The sequence below is a fragment of the Perissodus microlepis genome, chromosome 17 (assembly GCF_051167445.1).
Source record: "Perissodus microlepis isolate ML-2025 ecotype Zambia chromosome 17, ASM5116744v1, whole genome shotgun sequence".
Taxonomy (NCBI): Eukaryota; Metazoa; Chordata; class Actinopteri; order Cichliformes; family Cichlidae; genus Perissodus; species Perissodus microlepis.
The window spans coordinates 2,053,012-2,074,095 of record NC_140477.1 but is presented as its reverse complement, the minus strand read 5'-3'; the positions used below and the strand labels follow the sequence as shown (position 1 = coordinate 2,074,095).

At 41.0% G+C, this 21,084-nt stretch overlaps 1 protein-coding gene across 1 annotated transcript in view; it reads right to left on the bottom strand.

Moving 5' to 3' along the window:
- Positions 1-5,674: 5,674 nt before the first annotated feature.
- LOC146368999 (cytosolic phospholipase A2-like) overlaps positions 5,675-21,084 on the bottom strand; it is a 28,278-nt gene continuing 12,868 nt past the window's right edge. The window contains exons 8-19 of the mRNA XM_084910119.1: positions 20,031-20,167; positions 19,449-19,671; positions 19,061-19,175; positions 16,871-17,008; positions 16,549-16,638; positions 14,634-14,696; positions 11,615-11,745; positions 11,382-11,490; positions 10,789-10,973; positions 10,527-10,716; positions 9,821-9,978; positions 5,675-8,438 (exon numbers count right to left, since the gene is read on the bottom strand). Coding sequence (XP_084766245.1) covers positions 8,280-8,438; positions 9,821-9,978; positions 10,527-10,716; positions 10,789-10,973; positions 11,382-11,490; positions 11,615-11,745; positions 14,634-14,696; positions 16,549-16,638; positions 16,871-17,008; positions 19,061-19,175; positions 19,449-19,671; positions 20,031-20,167 — 1,698 coding nt within the window. The 3' untranslated portion in view covers positions 5,675-8,279. The remainder of the gene's footprint in view (positions 8,439-9,820; positions 9,979-10,526; positions 10,717-10,788; positions 10,974-11,381; positions 11,491-11,614; positions 11,746-14,633; positions 14,697-16,548; positions 16,639-16,870; positions 17,009-19,060; positions 19,176-19,448; positions 19,672-20,030; positions 20,168-21,084) is intronic.

The following is a 21,084-nucleotide window of genomic DNA, read 5'->3' as shown; positions in this document are numbered from 1 at the left end:
TTCCGCTGACTCAATGCCGCCCCGTGGCTGCAGTTTCTGTTCTCACCGCCAGAGGGAGCTCAAACCAAAGAAATAGTTCCGCGGTCAACAAAACTAAGCAGGCTACGTTAGTTAAGATTTTCAACTTTAGTATTTAATTAATTTGCATCACTTTTTGTCACAGTGTACTATGACATTGCAAAATAAAATGAAATTCTGCAGCTATTTATTTTATTTATTTTATTTTGAGCAGTGGAATAGTCATAATTTCTAAGTCAGTAAGCTGCAAAGTCATCACTATCATCATTAAAATTCTACATTTGGACTTGTAAGTTATTCCCAGACAGTTTGGACTAAACCAAACTCATTTTGATAGATGAAACACATTTGTCTGACAGCCAAAGATAAATACATCTGATATCAGGTACTCTCTTTTTTGAATAAAAGAATTGTAGTTGACACAACCCCGGGGACAGTTGTAACCATCCCTCGTTGCAGCTGTCCTCAGTCTCCCCTATAAACTTCTCCACAGTTTACCAGTGTTTACAGCCCTGATTTTATTTTGTTTATTTTTATTATTCTCTCTTTTTTAATCTTATCTCATATCTGAAAAAAATGATGATGATGAAGAAAGAAAGAAAGAAGTTGAACATTCAAAAAAGTAACATGTAAGCAAAACAAAGTGAACAAAAACAGGTGTACCTAAAAAGCCACTTTTTAGGTACACCTGTTCAATGGTTTGTTATCACAAATATCTAATCAGTCAGTCACATGGCAGCAACTCAGTGCATTTGGGCATGAAGACAGCTGGCATGTACCTGAAGTTTGAACTGAGCATCAGAATGGTCATTTAAGTGACTCTGAATGGTTGTTGGTGCCAGAAAGGCTGTATTAAAAAAACCCAAAACTGCTGATCTACTGGGATTTTTCTGCACAACCATCTGTAAGATTTACATGGTCAGAAAAACAGAAAAAAATCCAGTGTACAGCAATTATCTGACCTACGTTTCATCACAGGTCAGAGGAGACTGGTCAGAGTGCTTTGAGTTGACAGGAAGGCAAATAAAGTTTGTCTGGATACACAACATATCAAACCTTTAAGCAAATGGGCTTCAGCTGCAGGTAATCATAATCACAGTATTGCTATTTATATGTTCCATTTAAGAAAAAGAGCATTAACAGTAGCATCAAGCGTGAATATAATGTTTTGAAGATACGCATAAATGAACTAAAAACCTTCTTGAAAACACGATGTTACATCTTTATGCTAATGTGATACATTTGAATCAGTGAATCCATACATGAAAATTCTGGATTGCCGCAGAATTCAGATACCTGTGTCATTCACCTTTATGATTGCACAGGTTTATTCTGAATATTCTGCTACAATGCGGAAATGTGGGAGTCTGGTGAGCCCAGTACTGTGTGCGATGAGTCAGAAGAATGGAGTCTGAATGGATTTGTAATCAGGCCTGCGATCCATGGGGGCTTTCATACGTCATATGAATGTGCATTTTTTTCAGTATAGGAAGTAAGACCAAATTTTCCATGTTACTAATACCCACACTCGTCTCTGTTTGCATCACAGAAACAGTTAGAAATAAACCCAAACTGAAGTATCTATTTTTCAAACTGCATGACACCTTGGGGGTGGGGGAGTGTGGCTTTGTTGCCTTTTGAAAACCACATGAGCTCATATTAAATTTTGGCTTATCGTCCCGTGATGTTTCCAGGGATAATGGGCAGGCATTTTCACTGCGAACCAAAAGAACGTAGTTCATAACACACAGATCTTTTCTGGGAAAGCAAGTAACTAGGACACACCTATGTTTCATCAATGCCTTTTTTCCCTTTAGAAGTGGGATCTTTTTATTTCCTTATCTGGCCTGTCTAGACTGCCCCAAGAGTAAAAAAAAAAAAAAAAAAGATAAAGTATATCACTGCCTTTTTCCTTACATGCCAACCTACACAGTGGGAGTATTAGAAAACAGCGATGACTGCACCAAAAAAAAGTCAAACAATTGCAAAACATTGAACCCTCCCTCTGAGAGGCTCCTCACTGACACATTCGTCCATGAAAAACATACAGAGACGTTTTCTTTTCCTTCTCTTGCCCTGTGATTCTCCCACTCCCTCTTATTGCTGCACACATACACACAATCTGGCGTCCATTGGTCACAAGTGGCCTCATTGCAGGCTTTCTGCAGTGCCCCAACCTGTCCGTGCTGTGTTGCTATGTGAATGACTCAGCACACAGAGGGTAAAATGGCCTGTACTTGTATAGCGCTTTACTAGTCCGTAAGGACCCCAAAGCGCTTTACACTACATTCAGTCATCCTCACATTAACACACATTCACACACACATTCACACACTGGTGATGGCAGCTACATTGTAGCCACAGCCGCCCTGGGGCGCCACTGACAGAGGCGAGGGTGAGGATACAGCCTCACAGAGGGCATTTCTGTTCATCTGCCAATTAACAAACCTGTGAAAAACTTCCACATGGAGTCCCTTTTGTGCTGCGCAGGCTCTAAGGAAGAGGTGAAACTTGAAACGCTCTCTGAAAAGATGCCAATACAGAGCTTTTAGAATCTGGGCAAATCTGTTGGGAATCTGGCCAGGTGCTTCCGTGCCAGAGAAAAGGACTAACAGAATAGCAAACTATCCTAAGCACTTAATTAGTACTCTCACACAAGGGGAATATTGCTTTTGGATGATGATTTAATTGGGGAATGTAATAATTTAGCGGGGGCTTTGTTGGAGCAGGTCTCAAAGTTTTAGAGGCTCTGGGTGGTTTTCTTTATCATGTAGGTCAAAGGGAATCGTTTTGTCATGTTTTGTAACATCACTACTTTGACATTTATTGGTTAACATCATTCGATATTTGGTACGGGTCCTCAAATCACATTTTCAAATCAAAACAGTCCTCTCTGACTGAAAAACTGAGGTTTAAAGGAAATCGCTGCATCTGTGTGTATTCCCCTCTTCCTGGAACCAAATATTCCCATTGCATTAGGTAATTCTTTCACATAGACGATTTCTTTAGTAAAAGGAAGTCGTGAGCGATCAAGGAAGTCTGGGACTGGCCACTGGCCTATTTACCTCCACCGAAAATGATTAATCTCACATACTGGTAGGTAACTATAAACAAAGCAGAGATGTAGAGATGTCATTGGACTATTTTGTAGTTCATGCTCAGTTGTGCATTTTATAAACTAAAGTACTTACCAATGAGTCAAAAATGGTTCTTACAGATAAATTATTACAAAAAACTGATTTAAAAAGAGCGACATTGTGTTCTGTGATGTAAGAGACTACGTAAGCATCTGCAGTTTTTAAAATTCACGTGGCTTTTTTGTACTTTTTTTTTTTTCAGATGAGTAATCTCCAAGCCCAAATCAAGACAATCCTATCTGATTTGGGCTTGGAGAAATATCACAGATTGTATTATCTGTTCTCAGAAGTTAGAACGCTGGCTCCACAGTCACAAAAGTCAGTTTATGACTGTTTTTCAAAGGGTGCATGAGCACTAACTGATCTTTATCCATCCATTTGTTTTCTGTCACTTATGCGAGTTCGGGTTGTGGGGCAGCAGTCTGAGCAGAGGAGACCAGACTTCCCTCACCACGGAAACCTCTTGCAGCTTGTCTGAAGGAGAAACCAAGTTGTTCCCAAGCCAGCTGAGACATATAACCTCTCAGGATGCATCCCAATCAGCATTTGACATCAGTAACTGCTCATGCCAATTGCAGCGGTTCTACTAGGAAATCGCTTCAAACCATGCAAACCATTGCAGTCGTCGCTTCTGGATAAGCTCTTCCATCGAGGCCTGCTGATTACACTGACTACGTATCGCGCTGTTGCCGAGATGGTCACGAAGGGACACTGGGAAAATCTGATGCAAACAGTGCATTTGGAAGACCTCGAGCTTGTTGAGGTCATGTTTGAGGATGACCCGGGTCTCAGATCCATAGAGAAGAATGGGCAATACTAGTGCGTGGGACAGGCGGATTTTGATGATGAGGGTGACGTTTGTCTTCTTCCAGATGCACCAATGGAGGTAGGCGAATGCTGACACCGATTGACAGCTGTTGAATCCACTTTCTTTTCCTGCACCAGAGAGCCAAGGTATTTGAATTGTTAGATTTACATGCCTTCAAGATACACGGTGGCTGGCGATCCACCAGTAGTAAGGACTTCTGTCTTCTCAGCACTGATCTTGAGGCCATATGGTTGAGCATATCGGGCAACGTCGCATAGGATGTCTGTAGCCTTGTCATGCGTGAACATCAAGTCAGTTGAAGATTGGTCATCGGCGAACTCGATTCCACGGCGGCGGCCGTTGAAGGTCCTGCGCATAATTGCATCGATCATGAGGTTGAAGAACCGACTGGATGGGCGAACCCACACACACTATCAAATATCCTTTAGAGGACAAAGAGCAGGTCCACTGTTCCACGACCAGGACAAAAACCACAATGTTGGTCCTACATCCAAAGTCTGGCTAGTGGATGGATAATCAACTGGCATGGTGCAATCCCCCAATAGTTGAAGCACAGCCTCCAGTTACTGATCTCTATATGGAAAATAATACAAATGCATTCCTTTTGGTTTCTAAGTTGAACTGTTTAACGTGTGCATCACAGTTAAAATGCTCTATACTGCTGAAAATGGTCTGTTTCATTAGGATTTGGGGTTTCTTGTGATGCCAGTCAATACAAGCTGATTTTTCAGGTATTTACATACCCGAGGGCAAAATTTTGTAAATTCCTTGAAATCAATATGGTGGTATAATAGCTACACATTTTCATTACACTCGTTGTATATGACCACTTTCAGAGGAGCACAGCCCGTTCTCATTCCCGAGGCGTAATATAATGGCGATTTGTCAAGTCCTCCGGCGTTCCTGAGGAACACAAAAGGTGACCGTCCCCATTCTTATGCTACGCGCTGGGTTATGGATGAAATCCAGTAGAATGATGCTCCCGCGGTAACACAGATTCCAGCCATGTATTCCAGCCCTAACCCTCACCTTATCCCTAACCTTAACCAGCACTTTAATGACGTTAGATTGTGTTTTCCAAGCGATTTAAGTCAAATGAATGTACAGGTATAGATTCATTCCAAATGGTTCTCATGTTTCCTCATTTTTTCAATCTCGTAATCTAGGGACGTGTTGGGTGCCCGGAAGCGTAATATATCGATGCTTTGGGGGTGAGAACATGTTGGTATCTGAAGCCGAAGTTAATGACGCTGTGTGGGATCATGTTGACAAAGGAAAAAAGACAGCCAACATCCAAAGAAGAGCTCTGAACATCCTTCAAGATGCCTGGAGAAATATTCCTGAAGACAACTCAAAGAAATGACAAGTCATCTACCTCAGAGAATTCCGTCTGTGTTGAAGAATAAGGCGGTCATATCAAATACTGTATTTCAATTTAATAAACTGCTGAACCCATTTTCAATTTGCCTGGCAACAAATAAAGAAATGAGAGGTGACTCAAGACTTTTACACACTCCGACATCCACACACATTAATACTATGACGCAGTTCTTTTTAAATACAAGCCAAACTAAAGCAGGTCATGGTTGAACCTGAACCTTGAACTTTGACCTCAGCTGCTGTGTTTTTTCAGGAGGGGGCTCACGGATGAGGAAAGGGTCTCAACTATTTAAACAGAAAAGATTACACATGAGATAAATTCTCTTTTATTAATCTCAATTTAACAATGCACATAAACATTATGTATGTTGTGTTTTGCCAGTCTTAATACAGTTATTAATCACAGAAACGTTTTATACACTACAGCTGACCATTTAGGATCTTGTAACATGTAAACATGGTCATAAGCGGCCGAATATATATAGTAAAATATGAGAGGGGGGGAAGAAATAATCAAAGTTAAACTAAAACAATATATAAAATATGAAAAGGTTAATGGCAGAACTCGACGGGATGTCTTCATAAGGTAGTTAATGCTATTTTAACATTTATGGGGAAACACAATCACTCACTTTCTTAAAAGTAGCCCTGATACAATGACACCGCATTCACCCTATGGTTATAGCCAGCAGCAGGTTAGCTTCGCTTAAATTAATTTGACATTATTACAAATCTGCAAAAAAAACCCCAAACCTCTAAACAAGTTTTATGTAAGGCTTTCGAACAAACAACTCTTATCTTGTGGCTCACTTGCAATCATCTCTGCTCTTACCAAGTAGCTCTTTTTAGCAACAACAACAAGAGATAAGCACTCATTAAAAACAGGAACAGCAGAGTGATAAGCGACAAGAGGAACAGGCTTTTTAACACACGCAGAGAACATTTAGCAGCCAGAAATTTCTCTCAGGAGTTGGTAGAGACACAACAATGATGGTGGTTGTATCCACAGTCCCCTGGCTCAGCAGTTCAGTAGTTATTTCTGGACTACTGAATAACTGAAATGATTTAAATGAGTGAGACCAAACCCACTTTTAGAAGTTGGCCTTCATTTTCATTCAAGTGTTGGGACTAAATCATAGCTGTGAAGGTAACACAATGACAAAGTGTCCACAGACAGACACACACTTTGCAATAGTTTCTTCTACAGTAGGGATCACCAGAACCAGATTTAGCCTTGATGTGACACACTGCCATGTCAATGGACTCTGTCCTGAGGCAAGAAAAGCCATCCAGCAATTACTAAAAGCTCAACAGTTAAGTAACTTTTTTGCCCATTTTCTGTCTTTGTACTGTGTTGTACCTGACTGCTAATTATTCACTTATAAGCCTTTACAGTACATAAATATAATGCTGTCAATCTTCTCATCTGATTCAACAAGAGAAAGTAAAAAACTGCTGCTATCCAAAACCATTTTTTCTAAAAGAACAACATTTAAAAGAACAACAGAAATGAGGAAATGCTTACAGCTATTAAAAAAATGCAACTACACAAACAAACAGGAAAAAAACACCTGATAGAAATCAGCTAAAAATAAAAAAAGGCAAGTTGCAAAAGTTTCGTGGTTTCATCTTGCAGCAAAACTGCAAACGACTCTGTTTTGTTTTCTCGGTTTCTTTCCAACAAACTCGGCTGAAACGTAAGAGCGTGAGGGCCAGAAGTGTTCGGTGTAAAATTCCCCTGCTCCACGTGCAGCCTCTGGGCCCCTGCAGGTATAGGTGTAGTGTGTCTGATTTCAGGCCTCCACTGCTGCAGGTGTAGGTGTAGTGTGTAAAATTCCACTGTGTGCTGCCACTAGGGAACACCTTTCAGCTGTGGGCAGGTCTCGTGATCGCGCCCTCACTTTGACCTAAGCTGCAGCTCACTGTTGAAAGGATCCGGCAGCAAGCTGGGTTTGCTGGGAGGCGGGGGGACAAACACTGTCTGTGTTTAAAAAGAAAAAGCACCCTGAAACCATGGAGTCAGGATACAGAACCGGATGAGAGAAGGAGCAGGGCCGTTTCCATGGCATCCAGTTTTGTTTTTCCAAAATGGCTTTAATATGAGGCACTCCCTAGAGGGGAGCAGGGAGTGCTCCTACGCTGTAGGTGGGTAAACATCACTGGGATGTTTGAGGTATCCAGAGGGGGGTGCACTTGGAGTGTTTAGAAGTTGCCATCAAACAAAACCAATGGTTACCGATAATATCCCCATCCATGTTTTCAAACAAGCTTGCATGTTTAGACAAGCCATCCGGTAATAAATGCTCTGTTGTCACACGTTCAGTGTGGAAAGAGCTCAGCTCACAAAAAGATGCAGTGCAGTAATGGCTTCCTGCGGTGTGTCCGTTCACACAGCTCAGTATTTAGAAACCGCACAGCAGTGCGTCCACACACGGCTGTGAGATCCAAATGCAGTCTCCTCACCGACATTTGGGAATGTTGCAAGAAAATGTAAGTGAAGTGAAGTGAATGAGCATGTGAGTTTAAAACAGACACAATAAACAAAATTGTAGTTTGGGTTGCTCAGTGGATATGGAACCAATTCACTCACATTGCACTGTTTGGTTCACTTTCTAGTCTGTTTCTCACAGCCTGCAGGGAAAGCACCTATCAGCTGTTTGTGGTCAGCAGTCACTATAGTGCACGTAAGCCCAGGTGAAAGCTTGGCTGTATATGAATGAAATAATATCATATCATGTAACATCCAGCTTCCTTGCAGTAGCCCTTTATCAGAAACCATATCAAACCCAGAGCAAAACAAAAGCATCTCTATTACACAAAGAAAAGATCAGCATGAGAGCATTTTCCAAAAAGAAAATGCTTCGTTCTAAGGTGAAAACATAATCCCCCAAAAGCCCTGAAGTCTTAGACCGAAGCTACTGGCTATTATTCCCAAGGTGATTCACAGGCTTTCCTTGATGATCTCGTTTGAGACTCTTCTTTTTTGGGATCTCACTGAGGGCGAAAGGACGAGAGGCGCTCGAGGGATTGTCCTTACGAGACGTGATGCAGTCCTTGATGGCTTCTTTAATAACCTGCAGGGAGGGGGACAAAGTCCATATTGTAATCTCATATGGAACAAATGCTGCTACATTAAATTCAAAGAGCGATATTTAAAAAAGGTTAAAAAGTTCAGATAAATATAATGTTGGATGAGTTTTGAATAACATCATGCTGGAAGGTAGATTTCCATATTTTTGTATGGCTGCCGTACTGTCCTGAAATCTAATACACGTTGAGTCACTCAGAAAAAAAGCTGCTCTTCAACACAGCAGCACTTTGAATTAAAGGGTCATTATTTAAATGGTCGAGTAAGATCTCGTAAAACATTTAACCTCAGCTCCACACTGCAACCAAGTGACGTGGAAGGTACAACACGAAGATATGTGAGCCACATAAAAAGAATAAAACCCAAATAGCTGAGGGATGATGGGGATGATGAGCCAGTAAGGAGTACAAAATATGGTAGAGTGAAAACAGCATGACATGGAAATACTTGAAAGATGTAAAAGTACATTAAAATTCAGCAAAGTTCTATAGCGGTGGGGGGAATCATATTTTGGGGGCTGGTGCCACCCCATGCCCACCTTCTGGATACGCCCCTGACAAGTGTAGAGTTAGTATTTAACCCAATTATTTGGGAAACATCATCATTTAGTAATTAGTTAATATTTGTCAATTAATAAATGATCCAAAGTTAGTGGATTACATAGGCTTAGGTTTATTACCGATTTATGTTCACTAATCATTTCATCCCCCCAACTGTGTAAACCTGTATGAGGTTCTCACTACACATCCCCAGAGCTCAGCTGGTGACACTTTAACGATGTAAAAACGAGTAAGTCCAGGAAATTTCTGTCTTGCACTTTCATATGAATCAGTGTCGGTGGGCAGATTTGTTTTATATTAACCATGAATGACAGAGGTTTTATCAGTACGTTTCCAAATATTAGCACTGCTGGCTGACTGGGCTCAAAATGCTGGAGCCAAGCATCGGAAAATATCTTGAGTGGCAGCGTAAGTCTGTCTGCATCACCTGACCACCCAGTGAAATCAAAGAGGCTGAACCCTTACTCAACATAGTTACTCAGAAGTTAGCAAGTGAAAGTCAGCCTGACCTCACATAAATGACACACCTTTAGAGAATTAGTTTAGGCCTGTACCATCCGGTTTTGACTGCGATGAAATTTTTAATGTTGCACAATCAAAATATGAGTAGACTCAATCCAAAATTTCCCCTCTGACAACACTAAGAAAGAACAGCTGAGGAAATGAAGGAACAGCAGTTGGCCAATAACAAACCTGTTCATGAATCACTTAATGTACCGATGCCTGTAAGCCTTATGAAAACATCCACAGTGATAGGCTCAACAGGTAACACTGTGGTACACCAGTTTTGCAGCAGCGCTAAACTGACCTCCAGGTTGTTGAGAGTGTTGAACTCCATCAGGTCATGAAGCTGGATAAAAGCTTCGTTGGAGTATTGGAAGTTGAAGGTGGAGTACGGTGTCTCAGTGTCGTCAAAAATGTCAAAATCGGCCAGCTCCTTCTCCTTCTCAGTCTCCCTGGGAACGCCTGATATTTAACAACAACAACAACAAGAGTTGGGGCACTTTTCAGTTCAACCATGTATGTAATACTGTTCATTGCTGAACTGATACCGGATGTAATAGTTATGATATACTGCGATTCTTCTCCGTTTGAGTGCAAAACCATAAACAGACTCTGTTTATCTGAATGGATGACCTATTTAATGTAAAGGACGTGCAGTGGAGATGAGGTGATAGTGTTTGTTTGCATGGCTTCTGATATATGACCTGTTTATACATATGGTCCGCCTACTGAGGCGAGAGATTTCCTTCTAGTACCCGACTCCCCCAGGAACCATATTTCACTTGGGTCATAAAAAACACGGAATTCGTAGTTTACTGTAAGCACACACATACTCAAAGGGAGGATGGGAAGATGGTTTCTATTGGGGTCACTCAGAGGAGGTGCCTAACATCTGGCTGCTGACTGAATATGGTCAATTTCCCCCAGTCCAGCTTTGACGAAGAGATGCCTCATGTGCCACAACAGTGAAATTTTACCCCCACATAACCTCCACATACAGTCATACTTACCAGGTGCTTTGAATTTCCTGAAGTTGATGTTGACGAGGACAAAGTGGATGACCGTCGGGCAGTTCTTTTCACCGCTCTTTGGTTTGAAGACGTAGCATTCCTTCAGACCTTCACGGTCAAAGACTTTGGGGTCGATCTTGGGGAATGGCAGCTTGTTCATTCTAGCCCATTTCTCAGCGAGGAGAAGCTCCTGTGAGATGCAAATCCTGTTAAACTTGCTGTTTACATGAATCATTTATGACCACAAAAAGTCCCGTTTTACCTTGAACGGAGGGCTTGAGTCACTCGGTCGAGCTGAAAAGTCAAAGGAGATGATGAGGTCGACGCCGCGCTGCGAGCGCAGGATAAGGGGGTAGGGAAGGTTGTAGGTCAGGCCGCTGTCCACTACATGGATCTTCTTGCTCTTCACATCCAGAGGCTCGTAGATTCGATCAAACTCATCGGGATCTGAGCAATGATAAATTTTATTCTTCCTGACTCACCGAGCAAATTGTTTCGTTTGGTACTTGTCCTTTACTGGAAGTAGGAACGCATATTTGTTTTCATACATTTACAAATACAAATATTATTTGAATTTAACAACTTAAAGAGATCATGTAAGCCACGACTTCCCTCAGCTGTGAACTGTGAAGCTTTCATTAAATTTATTTCTATAGACAGAGATGTGTGATATTTTCAGCAACCAAAAATATTTGTGCAGTTTTCCAAAATAGTTTTCCAAAAGTCGTGATGGAGATCGGGTGAAGTTGGTCCGATTGAGTCAGCAGAGAAAGTATACTAAGGTTATGTTTGATTACAGCCCTCACTGCATTAACATACACATTTATTAAACTGTGATCAATGTATTATTCTTGCCTGTGACAGCATCCACCTCCTCTTCAGGTGTCATAGCGTGTGTTATCTCAAGTAATGGAGAGAATGGCATGTTGGTGTTCAGGTTCAGGCCCAACATGAAGTTATGCACCTGGAAAATGATGAGAAGGGGGGATTAGGACAGCGAGCGATGCAAGCCTGTTGTAAATACTAACGCAGGAAGACTCGACTCATGCATACACGTCATGCATAATGCATTGAATATATTCGTGTACCTTTCCAGCACGACCCTCCCTTGTGTTGAACAAAGCAGAGTCGCCCAAGACTGACGTGAACATACGCTGAACCCAGCTGGCCTGAGCGGTGCGATGAAACTCCTCCTCTGCCTCCTGGTTTTCTGTCCCACCTAAAAACCAAAGTAACCCCAGGTGGAATACGCAAAGGTGGTTAATCTAATGCATAATGTCCACAAAAGTAATTAAAAACAGATACATTTCAACAAAATACATGATTTTGCATTGTTGCATAAATGTGCTAAAACTATGTTAACATGTTGCACGAAAAGTACAAAAACATTTTTTATGGGTATTGATTCATTCCAAATCTGGAATTGTTTTAAATGTTCTTGTACGCACGACATCAATTGAAATTTAATGATGCAGTGCCAATCAAGGTGCTTTTCACTGTAACGTAAAGACCCAACAATTTTAGAGAGAACACCAACAATCAGCACTGTCCGCTTGGCGACAGTGGGAAGGAAGAACTCCATTTTACAGAAGCTCCTCCCTGAGCTTGGTTCTGACGTGCTCAGAGAGGGGCAGCGGGAAAGATTTCAGACCTGTTTTTCTTTTGTTTTGCACTTTTGTATTGTTAAACCCAAGACTGACAGCATGACAAGCATTCTTTCCACCATTCAAAAGAAAATGAAACCCAGTAGAAAAATACGTCATTAATGTGTCAGAGCAGTGAAATGTGTAACCCAGGGAGTTTACACGACTCAGTAATGCACTACAACATTGTTATTGTTAATTGTGATTCATCATTACTCTGTTAATCACTGAGTTGATCAAAAGTAAATCAATAATAAAAGATAAATACTATAAATATAAGAATAAAACCCAAAGAGTATATTTAACACCCCTACTGGTTAGGAAGGAACAAGCCCCGCCTTCCCCTGCTCTGTACCGTCACGTGCTCAGACAGACCATCGCTGATTTTCACCGCCAAGCTTTTCGCTGGAAAATAACTATTAACTTGATAAATTGAGCAATTATCCATACCGGAGATCTGCATGGACCTTGGAGAAACGGACCTGATTTATTGTGAACATTTCGGACCTTGAAACCATTGCGGTGAGTCAGAAGCTGTTAAGCTAACCTTGAAGCTAAAAAGCTAACAAGAAGTTAACGGGGAATATAATGGCCCAATTTCAATGTTGTAGATCTGCACGGGAAGCGGATGAAGTGGACAAGATCCTCTCTGAGAGTTGAACATTAGAAGTGTGCTGGTGAGTTAAACTGGGACTGGGCGAATCAGGCTAATTGAAAAGCTAACTAGCCTAATGCTCGCAGCTGTAGCTGACCACGTTTTCACTGTGGGAGAACACACGGGGTTTCTCACGGAGTTCAGCCATTTTGAGCACTCAGCTTGTGTGCTGATGATGTTCTAGTATTACTTGTTGAATTAAATGCACTAAAATAAGATGATGGAATAAGTTAATGTTGATCTTAAAGGTCATGAATCTACTTTATTTTGTTACATTTGATGCTCGAGCGGCACTGGATAGATGTCCGTGTGTATTCTTACTGTGCTGATACGTTACCACATACTGTAAAACTACAGCCTGTGGGTTTTTGTATATTCTTTTGGTAATTTTATTCTGTACATTGAGTGTAAATAATATATTGCTTCATTGCTATGCAGTGTAAAGCAATGCTCCTGTAATTCAGTTAAAGGGCAATGCTGTAAGAAAAAAAAATCTACCATAGTTTATGGTTTATTTCTGATTTCTGATAGAAATGTGCACATTGATGATAGAATAAGCTGATTGTGATTTAAAGATTGCATTCACGATTAAGATGCACTGTATAGACTGTAGTTAGAAATTAGAATTAATGTTTTGTGCTTGTTTTGTTATAGCACTTGCATTATTTACACATATGGCCATGTATATCATTAGAGTGTGAACTGAATTAGTAATAGTCCTGTTGTTTACAGGCTAGGTTTTTTTTTTTGGGATCGTGAGACCTGGATCTCTTCCTGACGAGGAAGATGGCGAGCCTTTCCCTTTGAACCGAACCACAGCCATTCCGAGTTGGCCCAGAAGGGCAGGTTGCTCTTCTCTCACGAACAATTGCAACAGTGCGGTAGGACGAAATCGCACCAATCACAAACTTTTGACCTATTGGATCTGACTTGACTGAACACTGACTATTAAGCCGGCAAGACTGACATATCTGAGCTCAGATAGGATTCTGATTGTTATTTTTATTGCTGTCACTGTATTTTATTTTATGTTTTCATTCCTGTTCATGAAATGCTGTTAAGTTGTTGCTAAATAGTTTAATACAATTCATAGCAACTTTACCTGTGGCTCCAGTCATTCTTCTCCACGCAACTCACTTTATCCCTCCTACGAATCTAGCTATTGGCCCATTCTCTCCATCTTACTTTAATTTCCCCTACCCTATCCTGTACTTGGCTACAAATGCAAATATTCAATAAGCTGAAATATGTAAAGGAATATGGACACTTAAGATGCTTGTAGACATTTGTAGAGTGCAATTTAAAAAAAACTATCACAACATCTTTCCTATCTAGTTTTATTTCATCTTCAGTGTCACCTGAAACAAACACTGTTGTTGGTTTTGTTTGTACCCTCATAATCCACCCACCCATTCTCTCTCCGTCTCTTCCTCTTTGTCTATATATAGCTGTTTCTAAAAATTCACTCAGGGCGTAGTGCAAACACTTCTTCAAGAAGGAAGAAAAGGCAATTACGTGAATATTTACATAAATGTTTGGCTTCAATCATCAAAGTCAGACCCTGAATAAAAACAATGCAAACTCTGGCAGTTGGATAGCGGCAGAAGTGAAAGCACGCCGATCAGCACTTTATCGCGATCTGACCTCGGCAGCTGCTCCCATGCAGTTGTGAAACACCGACGAAATTTGCACCATTACCACAAACTTTCACAACGTCTCAAGGGGTTCAACTTTTGCTCAAACATTTCAATGTGTCAACCAGTGTGCTGAACCTAATTTTTACTCCATCAAAAGGAACGCCGAGTTCACCTTTGCGTGGCTCGTCGTCGTCCAGGGTGTCTTCTCCAACGATGTGCTGTGGTTTGATCTGCTCTGTAGGACACGAGGCAACATTTGTTAATTTGATTCACATACACGGCAAAACTGCATCTAAACTTTTGTTTAATTATGCAACTTTACAGAACTTAAGTCAAAGAAAGACCTGACACAAGCGAGCACCTGTTACTAATGCATTCTTTAGTGAGGTGGAGATGTTTTTGCACAACCAACACATTGTGAGAGTGCGTCTCAATGTAAAAGGTCACCCTAACATGCGCATTCAAGCAAACCGAGTCATCTCACCAGGCAAAAGAACCTGATGCCTTTCCGCTGTTGCGTTAACATTACATAAACACTCAAAGAGTCCCATGATAAATAGTGAGAAAAAAATGAGGTTGGGAATACCTGCTAGGTGTGAGAAAATAATTCTAAACAAAACAAATTCAAGTGTGACACATGACTGTGACAATAGGCTCTCAGACATGACTGACGCCTGTGTCAGTGGGAGACTGCGCTGTGGAAGTTATTTCAGCAGCAGATGCTCATACCAAAACAAAGAGATTATCTAAAAAATGAAAACATAAACTAATACAAAGTAGCCAGCTAACCATGACTAAAAGCACCAATTTCAGATTACGTTCAGTAAATCTGTATAAAATAAGTAGCGTGTTTTCCGCACTTTTAGGCTCATTTAAAATCCTTTAATTTTCTCAAAAATCGACAGTGCTTATAATCCGCTACGAAGCCGCACCACTTGACGGATTGTTGGAGCATTACGGCTACCGTAGTCAAGAGCCTCAAGGTGTAATCTGGGTCCTAAACTCTGCTTCAGGTCCCAACGTCAAACGAACACTGTGGCATCACTGGGAGTTAGAAAATGTCTAAATTCTTTCATCTTTAATAAAATGATCAGCGTTGCTGCTTTACCAGGTGTAATAATTAAGTTTAACATCCAGGCATCCATGAAAACAGAATTTATTACATTTAACAGAGTTAGAAGTTAGCAGGAAGTTAGCTCGCTAGTTTCCACCTAAACATGATGTAGCATGTTCTGACTGAGAGATTTCTGACAAATTCAAACGTACAGCTCTGCTGTCACTTCCAACATAAATGAAGACAGAAAACTAAACAGCAGTGACGTTTGTAGGGTTACTGAAGTTGGGCTAGCTGGTATATAATGATGTGCTACGTGATCGCTAGCAACACAGCTATGTTAGCATAACATTAGCGCAGTGAAGCTGGAGGATGAACGCCAACTTTTTTCCACTAGATAAAAGTTAACGTGAGGGTTCCCGATGGTTAGAGACAAATGTAATCGCATGGCAGGATGCTGTAAACGGACCAAACTTCAGTCAGGAGAACAACTGAGATAATCCATCCACAATACCAGGTTAGTCATTAATATACTGCAACAACATGGGAATAGAGCAGCTGCCAGAGAATTCAACATTAATGAATCAATGTTACGGAAGAGGAGGAAGCAAGAAGAATGAGTTGAGTAAAGTTTGACTTATCTGACTGTTTTGTTTTGATTAATGCGCCTTCTGGTCCGAAAAATACAATACTGTCACATATACTGTGTGGACGATCTGTATTTCATTTCTACATGGAAGCTTATGCTTTTTAAAATAAGAAATAACATTTCGATTCTTATCATTTCTCGAGTACTCCAATTTTTACTTCTTTTATAATACTTGATTTAAAATAATTAAATGTGCATTTAACTGAAAAAAGTGCTTGGAATGTGCACATCTACAATTAAAATTCTGTCTGCTGACTAAAACCATTTATTTGACGCCCTCTGATCGGCAGCTGAATCTGCCTTGCGGCAAAATTATCGGGTCACTTTCTGGGTTATTTAGCACTTGTATTGTTCAGTCCAAACAAACAAAATGAAAAATATTACCTAACTCCTCCTCCATGGTGCTGCCACCAGCTGTGTCCTTGACCCCTAGCACTCTGTTGAACAGAATTGAGAAGGCACTTCCCCACACACCTAAAAAAAACATAACAAAACATGTCAGGTTTGAATCTTGTATCTATTGTATCTACTTGTATCTGTTGCTCCTGGACGCTTCAGATCAGAAAACCTCCGAAATGTCTGCTTTTATAGATGTGCTCACATTCGTTGACCCTTTTATTTCCTCGGGAAGCAATAAGGGAAGCTTGTAAGTCCTGTGGAAAACCTTTCTTTTTTGTATGACTGCAGATGAAAACATGTTTCTCACCCATCAGAAAATGAAGAGGGTTTTCCTCGTACTTCTTCACAACAGTTCCCATGAAGAACTTGCTTCCAAATAGGTCAGGGGTCATGAAGGTGCCATACTTTGCCATCCCAATTTCATACGGGCTAAACTCCACCCAGTCTGCAGGTTGAAATCCCAGCGTTATGGTCACAAAAAGGAACACACAATAGTAATACTGCATTGCATAATTGCATTGTGCACTCTGACACAGGCTACATTGTTGGATAAAAATGTCATGCATGGAAAGAAACTTTACATATACTTGACAATGCCTTGCTTACAATTAACAGAACCAGCTGCCAAACAATTAATACTGTCCCTGCGTCACGCTGCCAACACTCCCGATGGGAATTTGACACTGTTTACACAGTTTGCTGCCCTTTAAGAGATGGCCATCTTTAAGTCACCGCTCAGGGATAACACAACACAACGTCAACAGGAAAAAAAACATGTTTGACAATAAACAGTACTTCGCATGTCTGCACGTGTCAAAGTCGCACACTTGCCCACACACCATCGCTCTCACAAAAAGACGTCGTCAAAGATTAACACACAGTTCTCATTTTGAGCTACTGGTCATCAACAGTAGGCACAACTTTCCTTTCCTGTCAAAACACTCTCAGTTTATTATATCGCTAACTTCACATTAAATTGGAACATTCCTGCCAGAATCTGGTCCATGTTGGTGAGACTGCAAGAGATGATTTCCAAGGTTTTACAGAAATGATGCCACCGTTCTCCTTTTCTACTCAAAGATGCCTGAACATGGGTACGTTCTGGCCGTAAAGGGATGTGCACGGTCTGGATGAATACTCCAAGAGTGATTCTCCGTATTACAATAATCTTTCTCTGAGCTTGAATCTGTCTGGGCATTCTGCTCTGAACTCGCTCATCAACAGGATGCTTCTATCTGCATTTACTGGATGGGTGTTGTTTTCCTATTGCTTTTTGGAGCCAAAACAAAAACGAATTTTGTGCCCCGGGGCCCACAAACCCCACTTTGAAACAGACTCAGGAGAGGAGAGACTCTTCGTGGCGTGTTTATACACCAACCTGATGTAACATGTCGTTATGACATATTGGTAACTGCTTTTACAGACACGTATTTGCCCATAAATAGCCGCTGAAGGGAACACAGACATACAAATGGACGCATACTCTCACAGTGACACTACTCAGACCTCGGAAACCTCAACAATCGCAGCTTATTTCACATCTCGCTTCAGTTGGCAGCCAGGAATTTTCTACTGAAATTGTCATTGGAGATTTTAGACAAGCAGGTAAAAGAGAAAAACAAGTTTTATCTTACTTTCAATCTTACTTTTAAAGATCTGATAAACAACTGATGATGGAAAACACGTAAATCTAGACTGGCAGCAGGTTTGGCCTTGCCCTTATGCGTATCAAAGTGCCACTGAACAATATATTCATTTTTTTATAAACCTGCTGTAACAAACGACGTGGATGTAGTCGGTTTCCTACACACTCACACTGAGATGCCGTGAAGAAGGCTGTCTGTGTATGTCATTGTTTCCTGCCTGTGTGTACCGCTGAATGTATTTATTGTTAAAATAGCCAAAAGGCAGTTTGTAATCCAAAACTCAACCGCCCACAACAATTTAGATTCGTGAACAGAAGCACAAACATTTCCTCGATAAACAGTTTGACAGCGTGATGGAATTCGGTGAACGCGGATAGGAAGAGTTTGTTCTTGCTAAGCATCAGAAAAGTCTAAACTTGAAAGCGAAACATGATCAGAATATTTATTTTCACAGTTTTATTTAGAAGAATTTCAGTGTTTCAGGAAGTTTTTCTGTAATACTAGTAGAGAGTGTATATTCAGAGATGAGTCTAAGATTGCGTGGGAGCTGTATTAGAATTTAGGAAGTACTGTACAACTTAGGACTAACTCAAACTCCCACGTCACTGACCACAGGGCTTTCATTAGATGACAGCCAACCACATCTTGCTACATGTTCTTTATGGTAGCAGACAGGGATTATATGGAAATGTACCGCTCACTTATTTTGCATGTGGCTTCAGTCATCGTATCATGTACTCACTTGGTGGATATGCAAATTATTGTTTTGAAGGATTTAGGATACATACGACACAAAATGTAACGTATGACACCTGCAGGTGCTCTTAAAAAAACATAAAAGACATATTTACCTGCAAACATGAGCTCAGAAACATCCGGTTTGACATGCAGACATGTGAAAAGAGGAAGCGGACACTGGGCTTGGTTTATTTTCTCCTGGATGTCGCTTAGCTTGATGCCCATTCTCTTGTAGGAGAGAACACTCAGTGTTAATCATCTGAACACCAAGTTTTACACGTCAGTCATAAGATTCAGATTTCTATCTCAATATGACTGCACAGTTATGTGACACTAAAAGAAGAACGATAAACTCGGATGGCAGTTCGAAGAAAAGAGAAGAAGTGGCAGATGGATTTAAAGGGAAGGAACTGACTAACTTACTGGTAAAAAAAAAAAATCAGACAGGGGAATATGGAGTGTTGTCAACATTAAAACAAAGAGCACATACGAGGTTCTTACCGAGGGTATAAGTGTCTCTCCTATGAGCATACCAAAGATATCTGCAAAAGTAACCGGCTGTCCTGAGGCCTTTTTGGTCCACAGGGCCTGGATATAGTGGGTGATGTGCTGGGGCATCAACAGCCTTAGTGGGTTACTGCTAACTCTCTTCATCAACTCACTGTTGATGTCCTTCGGGCCCTTATTTGGAAAGTCAGGGTTGGAGTAGAGAGTTGACATGTACCTGCAGGAGTAAAGAGGGAGGAAGTTAACACAGATGCCATGTCAGTTAATACATGTTTTAACAATATACCTCTTTATGAGGTTTATGCAGGTACTTTACTTGTAAGGAAGTTAAATCCACTAAGTCGTGGAGACAGAAATAAGCCAGAGGTGCCTGCTTGAAGACTTCATACCAGCAGGGGAAGGGTGGAAAGTTTGCCAGAGCAGGGAGGAGCAACACCGAGGAAGAATTAGGAAATAAAACGAGAGAGAAACGTAGCAGTGGCAAAAAATGTGTAAAAATGAAAAGGTGTCTTTAGAAATAGGTCAGACAGAGGCAGGGTGCAAAGGAAACAAAGAGGAGGTGAAATAAAAACAGACCATGTGGATCCAGAGAGGCCAGCAATATATGTGGTACAGTCGAGGACCCCGGACTCAAACAGGGCCTTCATAACGCCCGAAAAACCGACCATGGCGCGGAAACCGCCTCCTGACCCGGCTATGGCTATCACTGGCACCTGTAAAATACACACACACACACACACACACACACACACACACACACAGTAACAGTCATAAAAGGAAGAAGACAGGGCCATGCTTACTCACACCTTTGTTACAGAATAAATGACAGCGGCTATGAGTCTCAACTTCATTCTTTCATCTTGAGTAATTTCCTTTTGCCGTCTCTATGGGCAGCAGCTTGCTGATTGCATCATGGCTTTGCAGCGTTTTCTGACTGGTAGATTTTCAGCTTTTTCAAAACTGCAATTGTGCAACATTGCTTCTTTTTGCAGTCTGCATGGTCATTTCTGAATTACAAAGTCACTGTGGAGGAATTGTTGTGGCACGGTGGAAGGCATGGAACTGGATATCTCATTCCTCTGGAGCTTCCGTCACATGTTAGAAACATGAACAGACATGGCCCTAAGGCATCAAGCCAAAACCACACCACTGGAAAGCTAGTGCAGCTCAGAGTACTGGAGCTGTGTGAGGCTTGTCTTTTACTTCCTGGTGTGAGAATTGTTGAGGTGTTATTTTAAATCTGAGAATGCAGCGTGTCAAAAGCTCTCAGTTCTTTAACTGTCCCACAAGGGGAAATTTGGTTGTGTCAGCAGCAAAAACACACACATATAAACAGAGCAGGACACAGAACCGAAACACAATTTTTACATATTTACATAATGGACAATAGTTACCAAAGCAGAGTACAGATAAGTGGCAAACCCAGGTTGTAGTGTGCAAACAGAGCAGGATACTGAAAGATGTTTAAATAGTTAAGAATATTTAGAATAATTGGAAAAGTGCAGATTGTGTGTTGTACCTGTGCATTAAAAAGTAGACATGTAACTTCCAATAAGTTAGTGTATATATGAACTGAGAAAAGTAATGTGCAAGTTATGACAGTAGAACTTGTTACAGCACTGATGTAAAC